This window comes from Microcebus murinus, chromosome X, assembly GCF_040939455.1.
Source record: "Microcebus murinus isolate Inina chromosome X, M.murinus_Inina_mat1.0, whole genome shotgun sequence".
Lineage (NCBI taxonomy): Eukaryota > Metazoa > Chordata > Mammalia > Primates > Cheirogaleidae > Microcebus > Microcebus murinus.
The window spans coordinates 112,432,204-112,450,871 of record NC_134136.1 but is presented as its reverse complement, the minus strand read 5'-3'; the positions used below and the strand labels follow the sequence as shown (position 1 = coordinate 112,450,871).

Sequence of the window (18,668 nt, the reverse complement as noted above, 5' to 3'; positions counted from 1 at the left end):
CTCACTTCTGTGGCTGGGATCCGAGCTGATAATCATTTCATATTCTTCTTTACTCCTTTAGTTGGATTTCTTTACTTAGGGAATTGACCCAAATCTTCATGCCTGTAGGACATGATTCCTTAATGGCCTTGTTTTTTTTTATTTTTTACTTCCAGAGTCTTTTATCGATCATCTATAGTTCAATATCAGATACATACAGCATTAGCAAAAAACAAAGATTTGTGCTTGGAGTTCAGTTTCCACCTAAAATAACCTGTTGTCTTTTTGCCTGTCTCTTCCCATAGTGATTCTCTCCCAACTCAATAGCTCCATAATCATAGGTGAGGACAGCTTTATTCTTAACCCAGATCTTAAAGCACAGCCCTAGAAACATGCTGGTCTTTCTAATATCAGATACTTCCAGGAAATTTGAGGATAATCCTGGTGCCCTCAGATTGCTCTGTTTCATCACTGTCATGACCCCTGGCATCCTCACTCCCTCCAAATATCAATTTCAGTCATCTTGGAATCTTCATCTGGCACAGCTGAGAAATGGCAGGTGCAATGAAACTGTATTTTCCCGAAATGTTGCAGATCAGTTACAGCGAACAAAATGGCAACCCTCAAGGAAAACTGTCACTCTGGGCTCCTTTTTGACCACAGCAGCTATGTGGAAGCTGCAACTTTGATAAGGGTAATGACCTTGTTTTTAATGGTTGCTGCAGTTTCCCACTGGCCAGGATTATTGATCAAAGGAGTGGTAGAGATACCTTAGTAAATATTCTGACCTTTAGACATAGTTCTCTTTGTAACCATTGTGTATGAGCAACCCGATTTCCTCTTGATAATCACTCCAGCAAATACAGGTAACTATTTCTCTACCTGTAGGTTCAGTGGCCTGAAGAACCCAAAATGTTTAAAAGGCATTCTCAGATTCTAATGAAATAGAGCCGTGACTGTTTCCTATGTAAGCTTTCCTTCCTTGGGCATTGGAATACTTAGACACATTGAATTCAAATTTATGGAGATATGTAGGACAAATTCCTTAAGTAGGCTACTAGGTATAATCATAAGAGGGGTCATTTCCTGCTCTATATCTTGGTCTCTGAACCCATGCCTTATGGCTATGAGGGAGACAGCACTATATATTGGCTGTTGGTTTAAAGCAAATACTACATCACATAAATTATCACTCCAGACTCACTAAGTATTGTCTATCAGCTGAGTCTGTAAATGAGCTTTGAGAAAGCCATTCCATTTTTCCATAAAACTAGCTATTTTGGGGTCATGAGGTATGCAGTAAGACCAATGAATTTCATAGCATGAGCCCACAGATGTGCTTTCTTCACTGTAAAATGAGTTTCTTGGTCAGAGGCAGTATTATGTAAGATATTCTTTGAGTCTACGTATGCTGGTGAATTCATATGACAGGGAGAACAGTATATCTTCTTTCTTATCTAAAGACCTGTCATCTTTCTTGCCCTTTGTTATAATGTACTCCAGAGGGAACTTGATTGTCTTTATATAGAGAATGGCATGTTGATCTGTCGTGTTGACGACACTTTGAAGTTCCAGATGTGGTATCTTTACTAGAGCAAAGCAATAAAGTCCCTAGTACATGGTGTCCATCTACTGACTGGGAAAATGCTTTCTTTTTCATTCCCATTGGCAAAGATAATCAGAATCAGGATATCTGCATTAGAGAGGACAGAAATCTTTTTGAGGGAACATATATATTTAAATGATAATCTACACATTATAGGAAACCTACAAGAAAAATCTCTCATCATTTTTGGCTACCTTCTTCCAGTGATTGGAAGAATTGGAAGGTTTTTGTTTGTTGTTTGTTTTTCATTCAGACAAACTAACATTTACTAAGCACCTATTACTGTGCCAAGTGCTGAGAATGCTTCTCAAATATGTGAGCAATACAATCCTAAAATTATATTTTGAGAGCCTGCTTCCTGGAATACTTCTGATACAAATTACAGGATCAAATAGGGTCCCAACAGGAAAAAAAAAATGGAACACTTACTGTGGCTGTGACATTGAGTAAAGATTAACAAAAGGACTATTTATAAAGATGTAGTCAGAGTTAAGGGAGAGTAATAAGGGATGGTGAAGTTAGCAACAGCTGGTAGTCTTTACCACTAGCAGTCCTGAGGGGGTGAAGAAGCTCTAGCTATAGGAGAAGGCCACCTGTTAAGAACTATAGTCCTGGCAGAGGAATGTAGCCACTGTTACTGCGTGACCCAGCAGGAGCAAGCCAGGGGAGTAATGATATCAATCTCACTTTGCTCCCACCATTCAATCTCCTACTGATACTTTCCTTTGTCTAAACCCAACCAAAATCCAGAGGGTAGGAGAGCCCCACTGAAAAGGCTCACCTCTTGGGGAATAGAACTATATGAAGAAGAGCAAAGAAAAAATATGCAGGGAAGTATGTAGAATATCCTGAATAACATGTTACAATTACAATTGGTAGCATTTGTTTTTTTCTTAGTGGTATGTAAAATAAGACTGCATCTTATAATCATCAATGATATTTAAGAGTAAGTTAATTCCAGCACATGCTAGAATGTTAGAGCTTATAGGGAACTTGGATATCATCTAATTCAAGTTCCCCATGTTATAGATGAGAAAATTGAGGCTCAGAGAGAGGACATGTCTTGCTCAAAATCCACAGCAAGTAGCAGAGCTGGGAGAAGGAGTTAGGTCTCTTAACTATCAACCCAATGTTTTGTTTTTTATAATACATCACCTTCTTTCAAGGCTGGGTTAACAAAAATGTAGTCCTGAGTCAGGTCTCACATTTTGCACTGGCCTAAGCCAAATTGGTATCCAAATGCTCTTCTCTATGACTGGTCATCAGCAGCAACGCAAATAATGAATCTTAATTGAAAATAGAAGACACAAGCTAGGAGATATTTTATTAGTATTATGGAATAAAGCTTTCATAATAAAGACTAGTATTATGGAATAAAGGCTCTATTTCCTCATATTTAGAGGAGATTGTATGCAGATTCACTTGGTCCTCATTATATTAGGCAAGTTGGCACAATCATTTAGAATAAAAAATATCCAGGTCTTTCTTTCATTCCAAGAACTCTGAAACAAGGTCAGACTATATGCCTGGGGAATGTCTTCAGGATAGTCACAGGAGAACACACACACACACACACACACACACACACACACACACACACACACACACACACACACACAGAACATTAGTAATCAAGCACGTGTATGTGGGGAGAAATCAAAACTGAGTAATAAAAAAGCCTCAAAGACTGGCAAATGGGGTGTCTTGTGGCAATGTTCACATAGACTAAAACTAACAGACAATACTTTTAAGCATCAAGATCAATTTTGCCATTTTCTCTACACCAATGCTTCTCTGACTTAATTTTTCCTAAGAATCAACTAAAGATCTTATCATAATGAGGATTCAATTCAGTAGGTATGGGCTGGAGCCCCACATTCTGCATTTCCCAGCATTTATTAGTTTCTAGGTGATGCCAATGCTGTTGGTTCGTGAATCACACTTTTAGAAGCAAGTCTCCAGATCATGACAGTCACAAAATATCTTTCTGGGTTGCAGTTTGGTGAAATGCAAAGAGAACAGACTTAGGGATCTGAACTAGGAAGCTCCATGTGGAGTGAGGCTCTATTAAATACTATCTTTGTAACTGTGGTGAGTAACAAACTTTCTGAGCCTCTCAGGTCTTTTTTAATCATTTGTGTTTTAAAATACAGCTTTAAATTAGGTTACAATTTGTAAAGCACTTGACACATAGTAGGTGCTTAATAAATGTCACTTCTGATCTCTTCCCTTGTCCCTACCTATGACTTATTGAAGGGAGGGCAAAGGGAGTGATGGTGTCAGAGTTTAGGCTTATGAGAAGATAAGTGAGCAGAAACCAAAATGAGGGAGAGATTCCACAGCTGAGCACAAGAAGAGTTGTTCAATATTATTCTAGCCTTAAAACTAGAAATCAGACAGTTATCCAATCTGTGTGTCAATTCAGCAAAGACAAATGAGTATAAAAGCAGGAGGAACAAGTGACATATAAGGACATAGAATCCATCTTTAACATGTTGACTGCCACACTAGAAAAAAAAAATTTTCCCCTCTTGGGCCTACCATGCTTTATTACAAAAATAGAATAAGAACTTCGAAAACAAAATGGGCCTTTCTAATTCAATGAAAAATTTGTTATTTTTTATTGTTTTCTGTGCATGAGTTATATGCAACTTGAAAAATAGTTCATGTGGCTCCCAAGGTGAAGAGACATGTGAGTTACATATGCTTCATGAGGTCCTAGGCTCAAAACGAGTGTGAGTTAAATATAACTCACATAGCAGTTAATGTGTTAAGAACTCAGGAATAATTCATAATAAAACATATTTGAGATATTATGAAAGTGAATTTAATTCAAAAGACATTATAATTTGCAGCAAATACAGAGTGGCACAAAGCTTTGGTCAGGGATACATACTCCATACCGAAGCTTAGCAGTAAGCATGTTAAACATTTTAAGTATTGCTACTAATTTTGCACTAAACATGGTAAGACAAGCAAATAGGAACAGTTGTTTGTAGCCAGCAATAAAAAAAAAAAACACTAGCAAAATGAATGCAGATCTTCTACCATCTCTTATGATTAAAAATGATTATTATTTTTTTCCTCAGAATTCTTCCATCCTTTCTTCTTTCTTCTTAAAAACAAACAAAAATACTATATTGTACACTTAAAAATTTCTTAAGAGTTAATCTCATATGAAGTGTTCTTACCACAATAAAAAACAAATGAGCTATCAAGACACAAAAAGACATAGAGAAACCTTAAATACATATTGATAAGTGAAAAAAGCAACTCTGAAAAGCCTACATGTCATATAATTCTAACCATATAACTTTCTGCAAAAAGGCAAAACTAAGGGCAGAGTGAAAAGACCAGTGGTTGCCAGGGTTTAAAGCACAGGGGATTTTTAGGGTCATGAAACTATTCTGCATGATAATGTAATTGTGATATATGATAGTATGAATTTGTCAACCTACAGAACTGTAAAACACAAAGAATGAACTCTAATGTAAACTATGGCATTTAGTTAATAATGTTTCAATATTGGTTCATCAACTGTAACAAATATACCAATGCAAGGTTTTAATAACAGGAGAAACTTGGGAGGGGCTTAATATATGAGCACTATTTGTATTTTCTGCTCAATTTTTTTCTGTGACCTAATACTGCTCTAAGAAATAAAGCCTATTAACTAAAAACAAACAAAAGTGTGCAACTTCCTATAAGAGCAAGAGTTTAGGAGAGTAAATTGGCAGCTTAAGCAGGTGGCTGTTGGGAGATAGCAGAAATGAACAAACATACTCATGTGTAGGTGACCCAGCCTACGCCAGAATTTGGAAAATTACCACTCTCATTGCTTCTGAAGGAGAGCCCCCATTCCAGTGTCCCAGTGACCCACTGATTCTTAGATGTTCTTAGTTATTGAAAGTGTGTCTTTCTTCTCCAGCCCATTAAAACCCTTGGACTCATATTCAGGCCCCAGAGAAAACCCAGTGTGCTCATGGCTACTCTGCTTAATCCAGGAATGGAGACCTAGTGCATTCACAGAGCTGGGCCAATACTTGGGCTGATGATGTGGCGCACTTCTCAGATGCTCTTTAGGTATTTGCACAACATTTATTTTGAGGTGCACCTATCTGGTGGAAGGGATACAAAGGAAGTCTCCAGTAAAGGCATATAGCCCTTTTTCCTATGTCCTTAGCCATTCATGTCTGGCCCAAACTTGCATGCCCCATTCAGCAAAACAAAAGTCCCACCTCCAACCAGACCTGTTCTTAGAAGGCAATCTAACAACCATCAGTTGCTCTTCAGGTATGTGGTTCCCACCTCATTTATCTACTCGAACAGACATTATTTCTTCCTGCTAATACCATATTCTCCTGAGAGTTCTCCACTTCATTACATTTCCAGAGATGCTTAGTCCACTTATAATTTGGCACTCTGGGAAACTGCCAGGGCAGTCCACTCCTTAACCTGGCTCTGCACATTCAGATGCTTTGCAAGCAAATGACTGTAACAGAGCTGGGTTCTGAGGTGACAGGAAAAAGGTGAAAATTAAGAATAACATTTCCATAAACCCACATGGAAAAACCATTACAGGTATTTCCTAAGGTTCTGGTGTGCATTCCATCAGCCAGAGGAAAAATGTAAGAAGATATTTAGATATTAGGGAGGACAAATTAATTGGGAGTGATGGGGAAGGCTAAAGGTAAATATATTCAAGAAAAGTACAGGTATCTCTTTCATCACATCAACTGAAAGCCAATGATCTGTCTTCAAAAACATCCACTTATGAATAATGAATACCGGAAGGGATAGAAACAAAATTATATTCCCAATCCCCAGTCATTCCAACTATGGTTCAACCATAAATGATCGGCATGACTGCTCTGTGATGGCTCCTTTCCTTCTTTCCAAATGAGAAAGGTTTAAAAATAAATTTTATTGTTGGGACCCATCAATTCCTGTTGATTGACACAAACAAGGTTCAACTTTCTAAAGACAAAAACAATCATTTTTTTTTTTTTTTTGAGACAGGGTCTCATTTTGTTGCCCAGGCTAGAGTGAGTGCCATGGCGTCAGCCTAGCTCACAGCAACCTCAAACTCCTGGGCTCAAGCGATCCTACTGCCTCAGCACCCCCCGTCCCCCGAATGGCTGGGACTACAGACATGTGCCACCATGTCCGGCTAATTTTTTCTATATATATTAGTTGGCCAATTAATTTCTTTCTATTTATAGTAGAGATGGGGTCTCGCTCTTGCTCAGGCTGGTTTCGAACTCCTGACCTCGAGCAATCCGCCCGCCTCGGCCTCCCAGAGTGCTAGGATTACAGGCATGAGCCACCGCGCCTGGCCCAAAACGAATCATTGGCTAAGTAGGAAAAAAAAATGCTTGAAAAGAGCAATCAGATTCTTTCCCAAAAGTAAGTGTATCTAACAATAAAGAGGTAAAAATAAAAAATACAGATTTAAACACATATTTAGTTCTCTGCCCTCCTATAAGGAGGCATCTTGTCCTAAGTAAATTCCAATGATTTAAACTTTTGCTTTAATTATTATAATAAAATATTTAATTTCAGTGCTGTGTTAATTTTTGCCTCATTCAGAGAAAAAGGAAAGCAGAGACAAGTATTGTGCTTAAATACTGGAGAGAAAAGTATGATCTCCTATCTTATATGAGTGTTTTGACAGTTATAGGTGATACTAACTATATGTTCTGCTTTCCTTTTCCAAGTATGAAAGGACCCCTCTGCCAGAATAGTTTGATAAATTCCAGTGAGGTAAATGAGGTGAAATTGATAATCTTTGAAATATTATGCATTACTCAGAGTGACAACAGGAATTTGTGTTTTTATCTAACTTGTTTTGACAGAATGATAAATTTCCTTCTGTAGATACAAAGCAGATTTCTGAACAACATTCCTGTGAGGAAGGCAGGTTTCATCTCCCTGACATAAGGGATAGGGAATGGGCCATAGAAAGAGATGGTCATGACACTAGAAGACAGTGTTGAGGAAAGATGGTTTGCTTGCACTTTCCATAACCTGTGGACAAAAAACTGCCCATAGCTTTACTCTCCATTAAATTAAACAAATGTTTAATATAATATAATATTTCTTATCTAATCAGATGAAATATGAAATTCTAGCCTAAAAATAAATTACTATCATTCAAAATGAGTAATCTAGCACAAAATGTATTTCTTTTAATTTTTACCCAGAAATATCTATATTATCATTTTTTTGGTAATGTTTTCTATGCTCTGGAGACCACTTCATTGTACCTAAAATGCTTAAGACCTAACCCAGCATCCGGGAAAAGAAGGTCATAAAAGAGACTATGAGCCACAGAGTACTATAACTAGCTCACTAATAATATTTTTTTACAGTGGGTTAGAATTTACAAAGCATATTTACATATATTGCCTCATTTAAGATCTTCAGTTACTCCCAGGTAACCCAATTATTCCTATTTCATAGGCAAATAGGCCAAAGACTAGATTGGATAATTGACTGAGGTCACAGGTTTTGTAGGTAGTTAAATCAAGACTTGATCTAATATCCTCTGAGTCAAAGGTTAGCCTCTTTCCACCTCACCATGGTTACTCTGCAATTAATAATCTCTGAGTTATCCAAAAGAGAGACTATTCCAAAGCCGAATCCAAGCAACTGTCATGACATAAAGTTGGTCTAAATAATACATTTGAGATAATTTTTCCTCTAATGCAGTGTTTCTCAAACTGTGATACACTTGTACTAGAATCACTCAAGAAGCTTGATAAAAATGATGGAGATTCCTGGAGATTTTGTTTAGTAGGCTTGGAACAATGCTCTGAAATCACTGTGTTAAATTTATATACCAGATGATTCAGATAATCCTTTAGAATCCTTGATATAGTGCTACTTTCCTGGTTATTGTTTAAATCTTGTCAGATTCTATTTTTATTATTCTTTTGTCTGTATAAACTTCCCCTTACTGTTTCTTTTCTTTAATTTCAGAGACCATAAACGACAGGATTGTAGGAGGAAAACCCTTCTGCCAACTTCTAAAGGCAATGTTCTGTTTAATATTAGTATCTACATGAGGGAAAAAAATATTGATCACAGCCCCAAATGCTACAGGTTCTCCTTTTACGTGCTTGTGGGACTTGATATTTTGATCCACTTTGTTTCTAAAAGTGGTATTTACCCTTATTTTTTCCATGACTTTCTCCTCTCCCACCAAATGGAAACCTTGAAGTATCAAGTGATGATGGGGCTAATAGGACTGTGAATCAGGTGGGCATAATCATTCATTAGTTACTTATGTACTTAATGATAATTAGTCATCCATTTGTGTATGTTTCTTAAGGGAGAGGAGGCCAAGAATATGAAGTTTCATGAAAATAACTTTGTTTTTGGTGTTTTGTGACCTGGAAAATGTAGATATTAATGAATCCTGTGACAGTAACAACATAAGTGAAATGAGAGCTGATTACCTGAATCTTCCATGGCCTGCAATTTACATACTACATGGATAAAGTCAGGCTTTTGAGCTTGCCCCTGTCCCTTTATAACAAATTTGATTCAACCAAGTGAGAAAATGAGAGTTTAGATCTCTAAACCAAAAGTACGATGTTACAGGCAAGGCCGTGGTTGCTTCGTCAGAGAAACTGACATGCTGGGCTGGAGAAAGCAGACTTTGTGCTTTGATCTATGCTGAGGTAAGCTGAGGTAACTACAGTGTTTGTAGAAAGGTTGTTTTTTTTAAAAATTTCATTTACTTTTTAATTGACAAATAATAATTGTATATAATATGGGGTACAATACGGTGTTTTGATACATGTGTACATTGTGGAATGATCAAATCAGGCTAATTAACATATCCATTGCCTCAAATATTTATCATTTATTTATGGTGAGAACATTTAAAATCCTCTCTTTTAGCTGTTTTGAAATATACAACACATTATTATTAACTATAGTCACCATGCTGTGCAACATGGTGACTATAGCAAACTTACTTTTAAAAGACCAATGAGTAAACAAATTCAGAGTTTTTTCTTGATCTTTGAGGGCCCCAGTTGTCTTATATGTTCATTGAGAGTTAATCTGTTAATTGGAAAAATCGTGGTTTCTAAAGATGCCTTGCTGCTCTGACGTTCTATGATGTTATTTCCTTTTGTTTTCACTTATTTTACAAATATTTTTTGATTACGTACTCTGAGCTCAGCTCTGAGGATATAGCTGTGAAAAATTATAAATGTTGTCTCTGCCCTTCTGAATTTTACATTCTAGGGACATGGCAGGGAGGGAACAGACACAAACATTAATGGATTAATTACATGAATAATTTATTATAAATATGATGTGTGCAGTGAAGGGGAAATAGAGGCAGGCTGTTATGACCTAGTTCGGCAGGGTGATCAGGGGAGATTTGCCTGAGGAGGTAACATTTAAGACCTGATTAGTTCATGGGACTCAGACTGATGAGGAGAAAGACCAAGAGGATTCCTGGCAAAGGCTATGGGGTGGGATCAAGCCTGGCACAATTGAGAAGCAGAAAAATGCCCTTTACATCTGAAGAGAAGGGGAGGGGACGCACGGCCTGGGACAAGCTGGAGAGGAGGCAGTGGCCATCTTATGCAGGGCCAAGAGCAATAATTTACATTATATTGTCATGAGAATAGGAAGCCACAGAAGATTTTAAAGTCTGGGGATGGACAGATAGATCAATAATGATAAGCAAGTATAGTCAAATGCCAAAGGTAGAGCTGAATTTAAGTGGTGGGTATAACTAGAAAATTACTAGATTCACTGGAAAATTCACTAGAAAATTCTTTCAACTTTTCTGTATGGTTGAACATTTCTTTAATAACATGTTGGGACAAATCATTCTTGCTGTAGTAAGGAGAATGGATTGAGGAAGGACCAATTTGGCTCCATAGACAGCAGATGGGAAACTGTTGCAATAATCATGGGGAGGGGTGATGGGTGGCTTGGACTAGAGTGGTGCCATGGAGACAGAACTGGACAGGCCCTAGAGATATTTAGAAGGGAGAATCAATAGATCTTCTGATCAATTTTGCCTCAGGATAAGGGAGAGGCAGAAATCAAAGATCACTACCAAGTATCTGGTTATTGTAACGGGGTGGATGATGGTACCAGGTATAGAGACAGGACACACTAGAGCAACAAGACATGTGTGTGAGGGAGAGGGTGGGATGAAGAGCTCATTTTTAAATATGTTCAAATCATAAACTATCCTGGTGGAGATGTCATATGGACAGTTGGATCTGATTTTGAGGCCGACAAGAAGATCTGGGTTGGAGATGTGAGTTTGAAGTTCAAAGTGTAATAAAACCATGAGAGTATGGTTCATGATAATGCCTGAAAGGCTGTACAACATGAAGAGAAAAGAAAGGCTGGGCACTAAAGAATCCAACTTTAACCAGTTGTGTAGAGAATGAGCAAATACAGAGAAGGAGAAGGAGCATCTACAAAACAAACAAACAAAAATCAGGAGCATTAAAGAAGGCCTCTATTGGTGAGCTTTTAAGTTGTTTCCAATATCTTGCAATAAATTCCCTTGTATATACTCATTTCTCATATATACATTCTATCTCTGTAAGATAAATACCCAGAAGTAGAATGGCTGGGTAAAATGTATACTTAATTTTAAATTTCAAAGTATTTAGTTTTGAAAGAAAAGATTGCTTAGAAAAGCCACTGAATAAAGATAGTTTAGTTAACCATATTTAATGTGTAGTTGATAGGACCTAATAAATAAATTTGATATATCCCTATAATGTAATACCCTGTAGGCATAAAAAAGAATGAGACTTTCAATATACTGTAATATGGAAGGGGAGAGAAGATTTACTTTTCACAATTTTGAACTATTTGAATTCTGTGCTATTCACATATATTATATATATTTAAAAATATTATTTGTAACTCTATACCATACTTTGTAAAACAGAGTGACCTAAAGATCAATTTGCCTTTTATTTCCAAGAGCAACACCAACAGTTTTCTGATAGACTTTTGCATACTTGGGTTTTGTGTTATGGAAATACCTAGTTAGATATTATGAAACCATGATACAAGAATTGTTCTAAACCATGATACAAAGATCTGAACACAAAGTTTATACTCTTCTTGATTTCAAGTTATACATTTTGAAATTTATTATTTTGCTACATTTATTATTAGTGAATAAATTCACTTTGTTGTATCTACTTCTGAGATGTCTCCAGACTTCACCATCATCACCCTCTCACCTCCCCTAAAAATGTCACTGAAGACAGAACAAATCACATCAAGTCTGAAGGCAATTTATTTTTCCTGTGTGGGAAGTAGTGATGATCTAATACTTTTTGTTTTCTGTTTTTAAGAAGGGCAGCATAGGGATATGAATGTGAATTATAAAACAAAGTACCATACTTATTAAGCTACAGTAAACTAAAAACTTTAATTTTCTAGAATTAGATGGCCTATTACTAAATAATATTGAAGATGGATTATTTATTCCCTTACTAATAATAACACAAATATATTCTTAAACCAGTTTTCAAAATTAGATGTCTAGAAATATGGAACAACTAGCTAGAATAAGCCTGAAGTTCATTGGAGCTCTCCTAATACTAAAATTCAGTTTCTACACTTTTAAAGATTTTATATGAATTCAAATGAAAAAAAATGAGCTGACAGGTTAGAATGTGACTCCAGAACATACCTGAGCCAGATATGTTCATGCTCAAGCAATCAGACTCTGTTCCACCTTTCTTGACATATGCCCTCCTATCTTTCTTGAAAAGCATAGGATCATGCCAAGGACTGCAGTGAAAAGAACACTGGCCTATGAGTCACACCCCGATTTAAGTCTGGATACAGTAATAGCCTCTCTATGACCTTGGGCAAGTTATCTCAGCTTTCTGGGGTTCAGGTTTGGAATGTGCAAAATGAGGAACCAGGTCTGAGGTCCCTTCTAGCTTTAACTATCTTTGCATCTAAGTTTGGTGGCTCAAACATCTGGAATTCCAGGTGACAGAAGGTATGATAGATTGAACTACTGGCCCCAATTCTGCACCCCTTCCTATGTGCTTACTACTCATTTGTGGCTTCATTATGAGCAAAGCATATTTCTATGCCTCTTGATTTTGAGCCTGGTCATCTGACTTCCTTTGACCAATAGGTATCGGTAGACATGACACAACTAGGTGCTCAAAATGTACTCTAGCAGTGGGACTCATCTTATTGCACATCTGCCATCATCATGTTCTGGCTATTCCTTTGGCCTAAGGAGGATAAGATGTGAGCAGCCAGCCTAGACCTCCATGCCTGTAGCAGGAAGCAGAAATGCCCTAGCTAACCTCTGTAACCATGAGAAGAAAGGATTGTCATTTTAAGCCACTCATATTTGGGGTGGTTTGTCATTCAGCAGTATTGTTGAAATAGATAACCACTACAAAAGGAGATAACAAAAACTCAGGTAAGGAGAAAATAAGGGAGAGAAAGCAAATAGAATCCATGACTCTTTCCCTTAAAATGGCAGAGGACAAACAGAAGTGACACAGCAAGACTATTTCTCTTTCATTAAACTAGTCTCATCAGTGAACAAAATGTGAAAAGTTGTATCAGTTGACCATTATTTCTTACTCCCTTTTGCTTAATGGCTTAGAACATTTTTATAAAATAAATGTTTACGACAGAGCTCTCTAATAGCTAAGGGTCATCCGTAGGTGACCCTACATCCCAATTTTCCCAGGTCAGTCTTAGTTTATACCTGTCATTTTGGTGTAATTATTTAGCTCTCTTCACTCTCAAAAGTAGGCTGATTTAGATGATAAATTCTACAGTCACCACAGGAAGCCCTGTCAATCCATCCTGAGATATTACCTGGTTAATCTACAATTTTGCTACAATAACAGGACTACCCCCTCAACCCAGCCACCATCCCCACCATGCCTTCCTTGGATCACAGGCATTCCTAGGGAGAAAAAGTGTGGCCAGTAGTATCCTTCCTCTTACTCTTCAAGTAATCTATCTTTTCAGTGGTCTCCTTTCTCCTCAAAGTGTTTGAGGAAGGTAAAGTAACTCATAATTAGAAAAAGGTTGGAGACCCCAGATCTAAATTGTAGTTTCAAATAAGCTTGTGCCATTTCTCTTATGGTATAAACCCTACAAGCCATTGCACAATTTGCTTGTTAATAGGACAGTGTAGTACACTTTCTGTCATCGATTCAAGAAGGTCTTCGTGGACATATAGAGGTACATGTATATTTAGGCACTCAGCAAGACCCTAAATGTTCATACTGACAGCTCTCATGTCCCAATACTATCAGGTGAGAAATGGCAGGGAAGCAGAGTCCTAGGTCCCAGCTTGCTAGTGGTAGGAAATGGCAGCCAGATAGTCCCCAGAGGCCTCATTGTTGGAAAACCGGTCCCTTCAGAGCCTACGCTTCCCCATGCTGGAACGGAGCATGAGTACACCCTCAGCGGGAGTCCCAGGGTTGTTGGCCATCTTTTGCCAAAGGCGTTGTTCTTCCCCCTGGGAGTCCATCCAATCCACGTTCTTCCCATGGCTCACACCTAAAGAAGGGAAAGAGGAGCATTACACCTCACAGGTGAAATGTTCTGATCTCCTAAAAGGCATCTATCAACCACCGAGGGAGCCTTCTAACCAGAAAGCCTTTCACTGGCTTGTTCTCACTTAGCATATCTGGTGTTAGAATGGAATGAATCCTTTGCAGCCTGCACTACTCTCTTTCGTCTAGACGACTTGATACTAATAAGGATGGCCCTGGTGACTCATTTCCTCCCCACTTTGGTAATTTAGCTGAGAGCTGGCTCATGTGGACTGAGTTAACATGACAGAAGAACAGGCTGAACTGGACTGAGGCTCTCTTTTTCTAACAAGGCCACATTTCTGATCTGGAGGGTATTTCATTTTAGGGGCATAGATACCTCTGGCTCCTCTTAATCTATAAATAAGTAAAGCATCATAGGGGTGGAATATTTCACAGCAGAAATGGCTGTGAAATGGTAACCAGGGGACATGCAGACCATCTATGTCTGGCCTAAGCCATGGGGTAAGGAGAGTTTGGGGGACTGCATGTGACCTACTACTGTAATCCCCCCTCCCAATTCACCCTGTTATAGCTATGTCTTAGAGCACCAGTGGTGGGTTTCCTTGACCTGTCTTAACAACATTAAATGTTACTTTTTTAAGAAAAAAAATGGATTTCATTTCAATTCAACCAGTGTGAATAATAGCTGCAAGTCTTGAACAGAAATGAGATGATGAAATAAAGTTGGTCTTGCAAGTTGTCTCCCCTGTCAGAAGACTGTTCTGTCTTGGTGATCCTCTCCCAAGCAAAACCGGAAGCAAGGCCCAAGAAAGTATTTGGAATTCATTTAGCCTAAAGTGTAAATGTTAGTCTATGAAAAGACTAAATATAAACATTATACCTCCCAAACTTCTAGACTACAGATAAAAAGTCACAGTAGTAATGTTTGTATTTTAGCAATGAACGGCTCCTCAGCTAAAGAGATGGAGTGTCAGTGGTAGTTTTGGGATTCAGCTACAGTTGAAACTACATATACATCTATTGCACATCACACTTGCAGGAATCATGCCCCTACTCCATGCCCAGTCACAGACCATCACAGGGTCTCCAAATCCCTCACCGCTTCCGGAATTCAAACGAACTCCTCCCAGAAAGATGTTGCTGGAAAAGGCCTCCTTGTCCCAGATGGTAAGTTCTAGGCAGACATTCTTTAAGTCCTGGGGATGCAGGCCACTGAATATGAAAGTATGATTCCACTGAGGGTTAACACTCCTTTTTATTACCAGAGTTTTGTGCTTGGTGGCTTTGTTATCATCGGGGAGCAGGTAGCTGCAAGAGAAAACACAATCAAGCCACCAGTGAGATAGTAGGCAGGACATGTCATCCTTGAGTAATCATTTGAATTTCCCATAATTCCTTGTGTGTGTGTGCAAATGTGATATATGTATTTGATTTTTTCTCCTAGGTTCATATACACTCAAATCTGGATTTATTTAGAGGAATGGCTTATTATCTCTTTCACGAGGGACAAAAGTAAAATGCTCTTTTTTCTAATCCTACTTTGATCCTTCTCCCCATCTTGAAAAGAAAATATCTCCTGTGGTAGACACTAGTGAATGCTCTGCTTCATATCTTCTTGGCCCTCCTGTGAGTTTATTTGTAGCCAAGATGGGCAGTTCCTGCATGCTTTCAGCTGCCCATTGCAAGGACCTTTGTCTTTTGACTTTTCTAATTAAGGATTTTCTCCGATGTTGCATGAGCTGGCTCAGCTCATATGAGGGGAACTCAGAGATTTAATGCCCCTAGCAGCAACCCACAACCAATGAGTTTTGGAAATTGATGGATGAATCCCCTAGCTTCCCTGACCTTCAAAGGGACAATCCTAAGGTATATTCCACAGAGTTCCTCAATGCTTCCCCAGTGGAATTAAGCCCCAGTTGCCCACAGTGGTAACTTGCTCATTAACATATCTTTTTTATCAGTTTTCCTTCCTTCCTTGTCTCATTTTCTCCACTTTCTCACTGGTGTCTCTTGAATTATTTTTTCCCAAATAAAATACCTGTACCTCAGGCCTTCTCTATTATTGTTGAAATACCATCCTCATCTCTAGGTTATGTGACAAATATAACCTTTTCCCTCCTTTAGAGAGCATATTTTATGGAATAAGCTAGATGCATGTATGGAATAAGTACATGAAACAAAAATGAAAGATACCACAAGCAAATGATTTTACAATAAAGATACATTAGGTGACTTAAAATTTCATTTCATGCGGCAATCAGAGACCACTTATCTCCTAATATCCATTTTCCACTTATTTTTCTCTAAAAAATATCCCTATGTTTTTATTTGGGCACAAGGTTGCCCAGAATAAAGACTATATCCTCCAGCCTCCTTTTCAGCTAGTATAGCCATATGACTGTGTTCTGGCCAACGGAGTATAAGAAGTAGGTCTATATAAAACTTCTGGGAAGTGTCCTGCCAGCTAGAACTTGGATGAGATAGCTGACACTTGAGCAGCTATCCTGGCCCATGAGGTGGATATGATAAGGAGATAGCAAAAAACTGGGTACCTGATAATCATGGTGTCATGATGCTTCCATACCTGCCCTGGATACTTACTTTCAGTCTTTGTCTACACGTACGAGAAAAAAACTTTTGTCTTGTTTAAACCACTGTTATTTTGGCTCACAGACAGATGTAATATTAACTGATATATTTTGTAATATTAAACTTTATAGAAGGGTCTATTCTTGTTCTTACTTTTTCTTCCTTTTTAAAATTTCTTAGGTCCTTTTAAAATCAGTGAGCATTGTAGAAGGGAAGGGCATGCCTCTAATCCTCACTTGGGTGAGGCAAAGACATAAAATGTAACCAAAATATTTGTACCCTCAAAATATCCTGAAATAAAATAAAGTCACCTTAGTGTTTAAGTATAACTAAAGAGAGAACTAGAAACTTACTTCCTTTTGTTTTCTTTCTAGAACAAAGATACTGTCCTTTATTTTTTTTCTACTTCATAGATTTCTAACATGATAAAGTGAAAACTGTTTCAGAAGACGTTAAGTACTCCTGAACGGCCACAGTGAGGCCACAGGCCAGGAGTCATCCCCTCATCCCACCAGACAGTGAACATCAGAGGCCTGAACTGGATAGGGGGACTGCTGAAGCAAATTGCAATGGCAGGATCCAAACAGAGCATTTTTCTATGCTTGTGTCTACTGCAAGAAAGAGTGAAGGCCAGATGGGCTGGGATGCAGGCACCACACTCACCAGTGGGGAAGTCTCTCAGACATCTGCCTCTCCTCACTACTGGCTTTACCAAAGTTAGAACAGGTGAGGGTTAATGCTTGACTCATTTGCTTGTCAGAAAAATACACTTTTCTAGATGGCTTTGAGGAGAGGAACAATATTATCCTTTGACTCAAAGAATGAACCTCATGGTCTAGCATAATGGGAATTGGTTTTGCCTCATGTGCTTTATGGTGTTCCACGAGGGCAGGGATTATATCTTATTTATTTTTTAAATCACAGCACCTGGTGCTTGCTACATATGCATGTGTGGGTTTGTTTAAATGAATGAAAAATATCCTTCTAGTCCTAGTTCCTCTAATCCCAAGAGAAAAATCTCCAGTGGTCAGAGATCAAGAGGTATTTGCTAGCCAGGTGTGGTGGCTCATGCCTGTAATCCTAGCACTCTGGGAGCCTGAGGCGGGCAGATTGCTTGAGGTCAGGAGTTCAAAACCAGCCTGAGCAAGACCCCATCTCTACTAAAAATAGAAATAAATTAATTGACCAACTAAAAATATGTATACAAAAATTAGCCGGGCATGGTGGCGCATGCCTATAGTCCCAGTTACTTGGGAGACTGAGGCAGTAGGATTGCTTGAACCCAGGAGATTGAGGCTGCTGTGAGCTAGGCTGATGCCACGGCACTCATTCTAGCCTGGCTAACAAAGTGAGACTCTGTCTCAAAAAAAAAAAAAAGGGGGTTCGCTGTTTGGATTACCTATAATTGGGCAAGAATATCCATTTAAAGGGCTGTATTTCCTCAGGAAACTACCCCATGCTATAGAAAGTGGACACAAATGCTCAGCAGGCAGTCCCAGAGCCTCTGCAAAGCACTCCCCAGTGGATAAGTCCAGGGAGAATGCTCTGACATCTCCATTTTTTACAATTTCTCCCAAGAGAGCAAAACATCAAGGATCCAATATTTTGGTTGTTGTTGCATATTGTCAGTAACAAATGATAACAACACACAACATGTAGGAAAATGACATGTAGAAAAGCATACTTGCCCCACCCCTTGCTTTGAGAAATGAATCTCACAGGAAAATTGCCAGTCTTGAGGGTAAGAGTGATGCGAATTCCTGAAATATGTTGGAAATAGAGTGACAGAATAGGCAGTTCCCTCCACACTTGTATTGTTTTAGAATAAAAGCCAGCATTTGAGTGTATTTCTCTCCCAATACATTTCCAGTAAGCAGAACATAGAAGACTCACAGCCATCATTGGCTTGTGGATCACAATCACAGATATTTTTTTTTTTT

The 18,668-nt window shown here is 38.3% G+C and overlaps 1 protein-coding gene and 1 non-coding gene across 2 annotated transcripts in view; both read right to left on the bottom strand.

Moving 5' to 3' along the window:
* Positions 1–547: 547 nt before the first annotated feature.
* On the bottom strand, positions 548–679 carry LOC142866105 (small nucleolar RNA SNORA16B/SNORA16A family). The gene has a single exon (XR_012916167.1). It is a non-coding gene; the product is annotated as a small nucleolar RNA SNORA16B/SNORA16A family (small nucleolar RNA).
* A 10,317-nt stretch (positions 680–10,996) lies between these two features.
* Positions 10,997–18,668, bottom strand: part of SYTL5 (synaptotagmin like 5) — a 105,476-nt gene continuing 97,804 nt past the window's right edge. Inside the window, exons 16-17 of the mRNA XM_012736667.2 lie at positions 15,239–15,447; positions 10,997–14,140 (exon numbers count right to left, since the gene is read on the bottom strand). Coding sequence (XP_012592121.1) covers positions 13,998–14,140; positions 15,239–15,447 — 352 coding nt within the window. The 3' untranslated portion in view covers positions 10,997–13,997. The remainder of the gene's footprint in view (positions 14,141–15,238; positions 15,448–18,668) is intronic.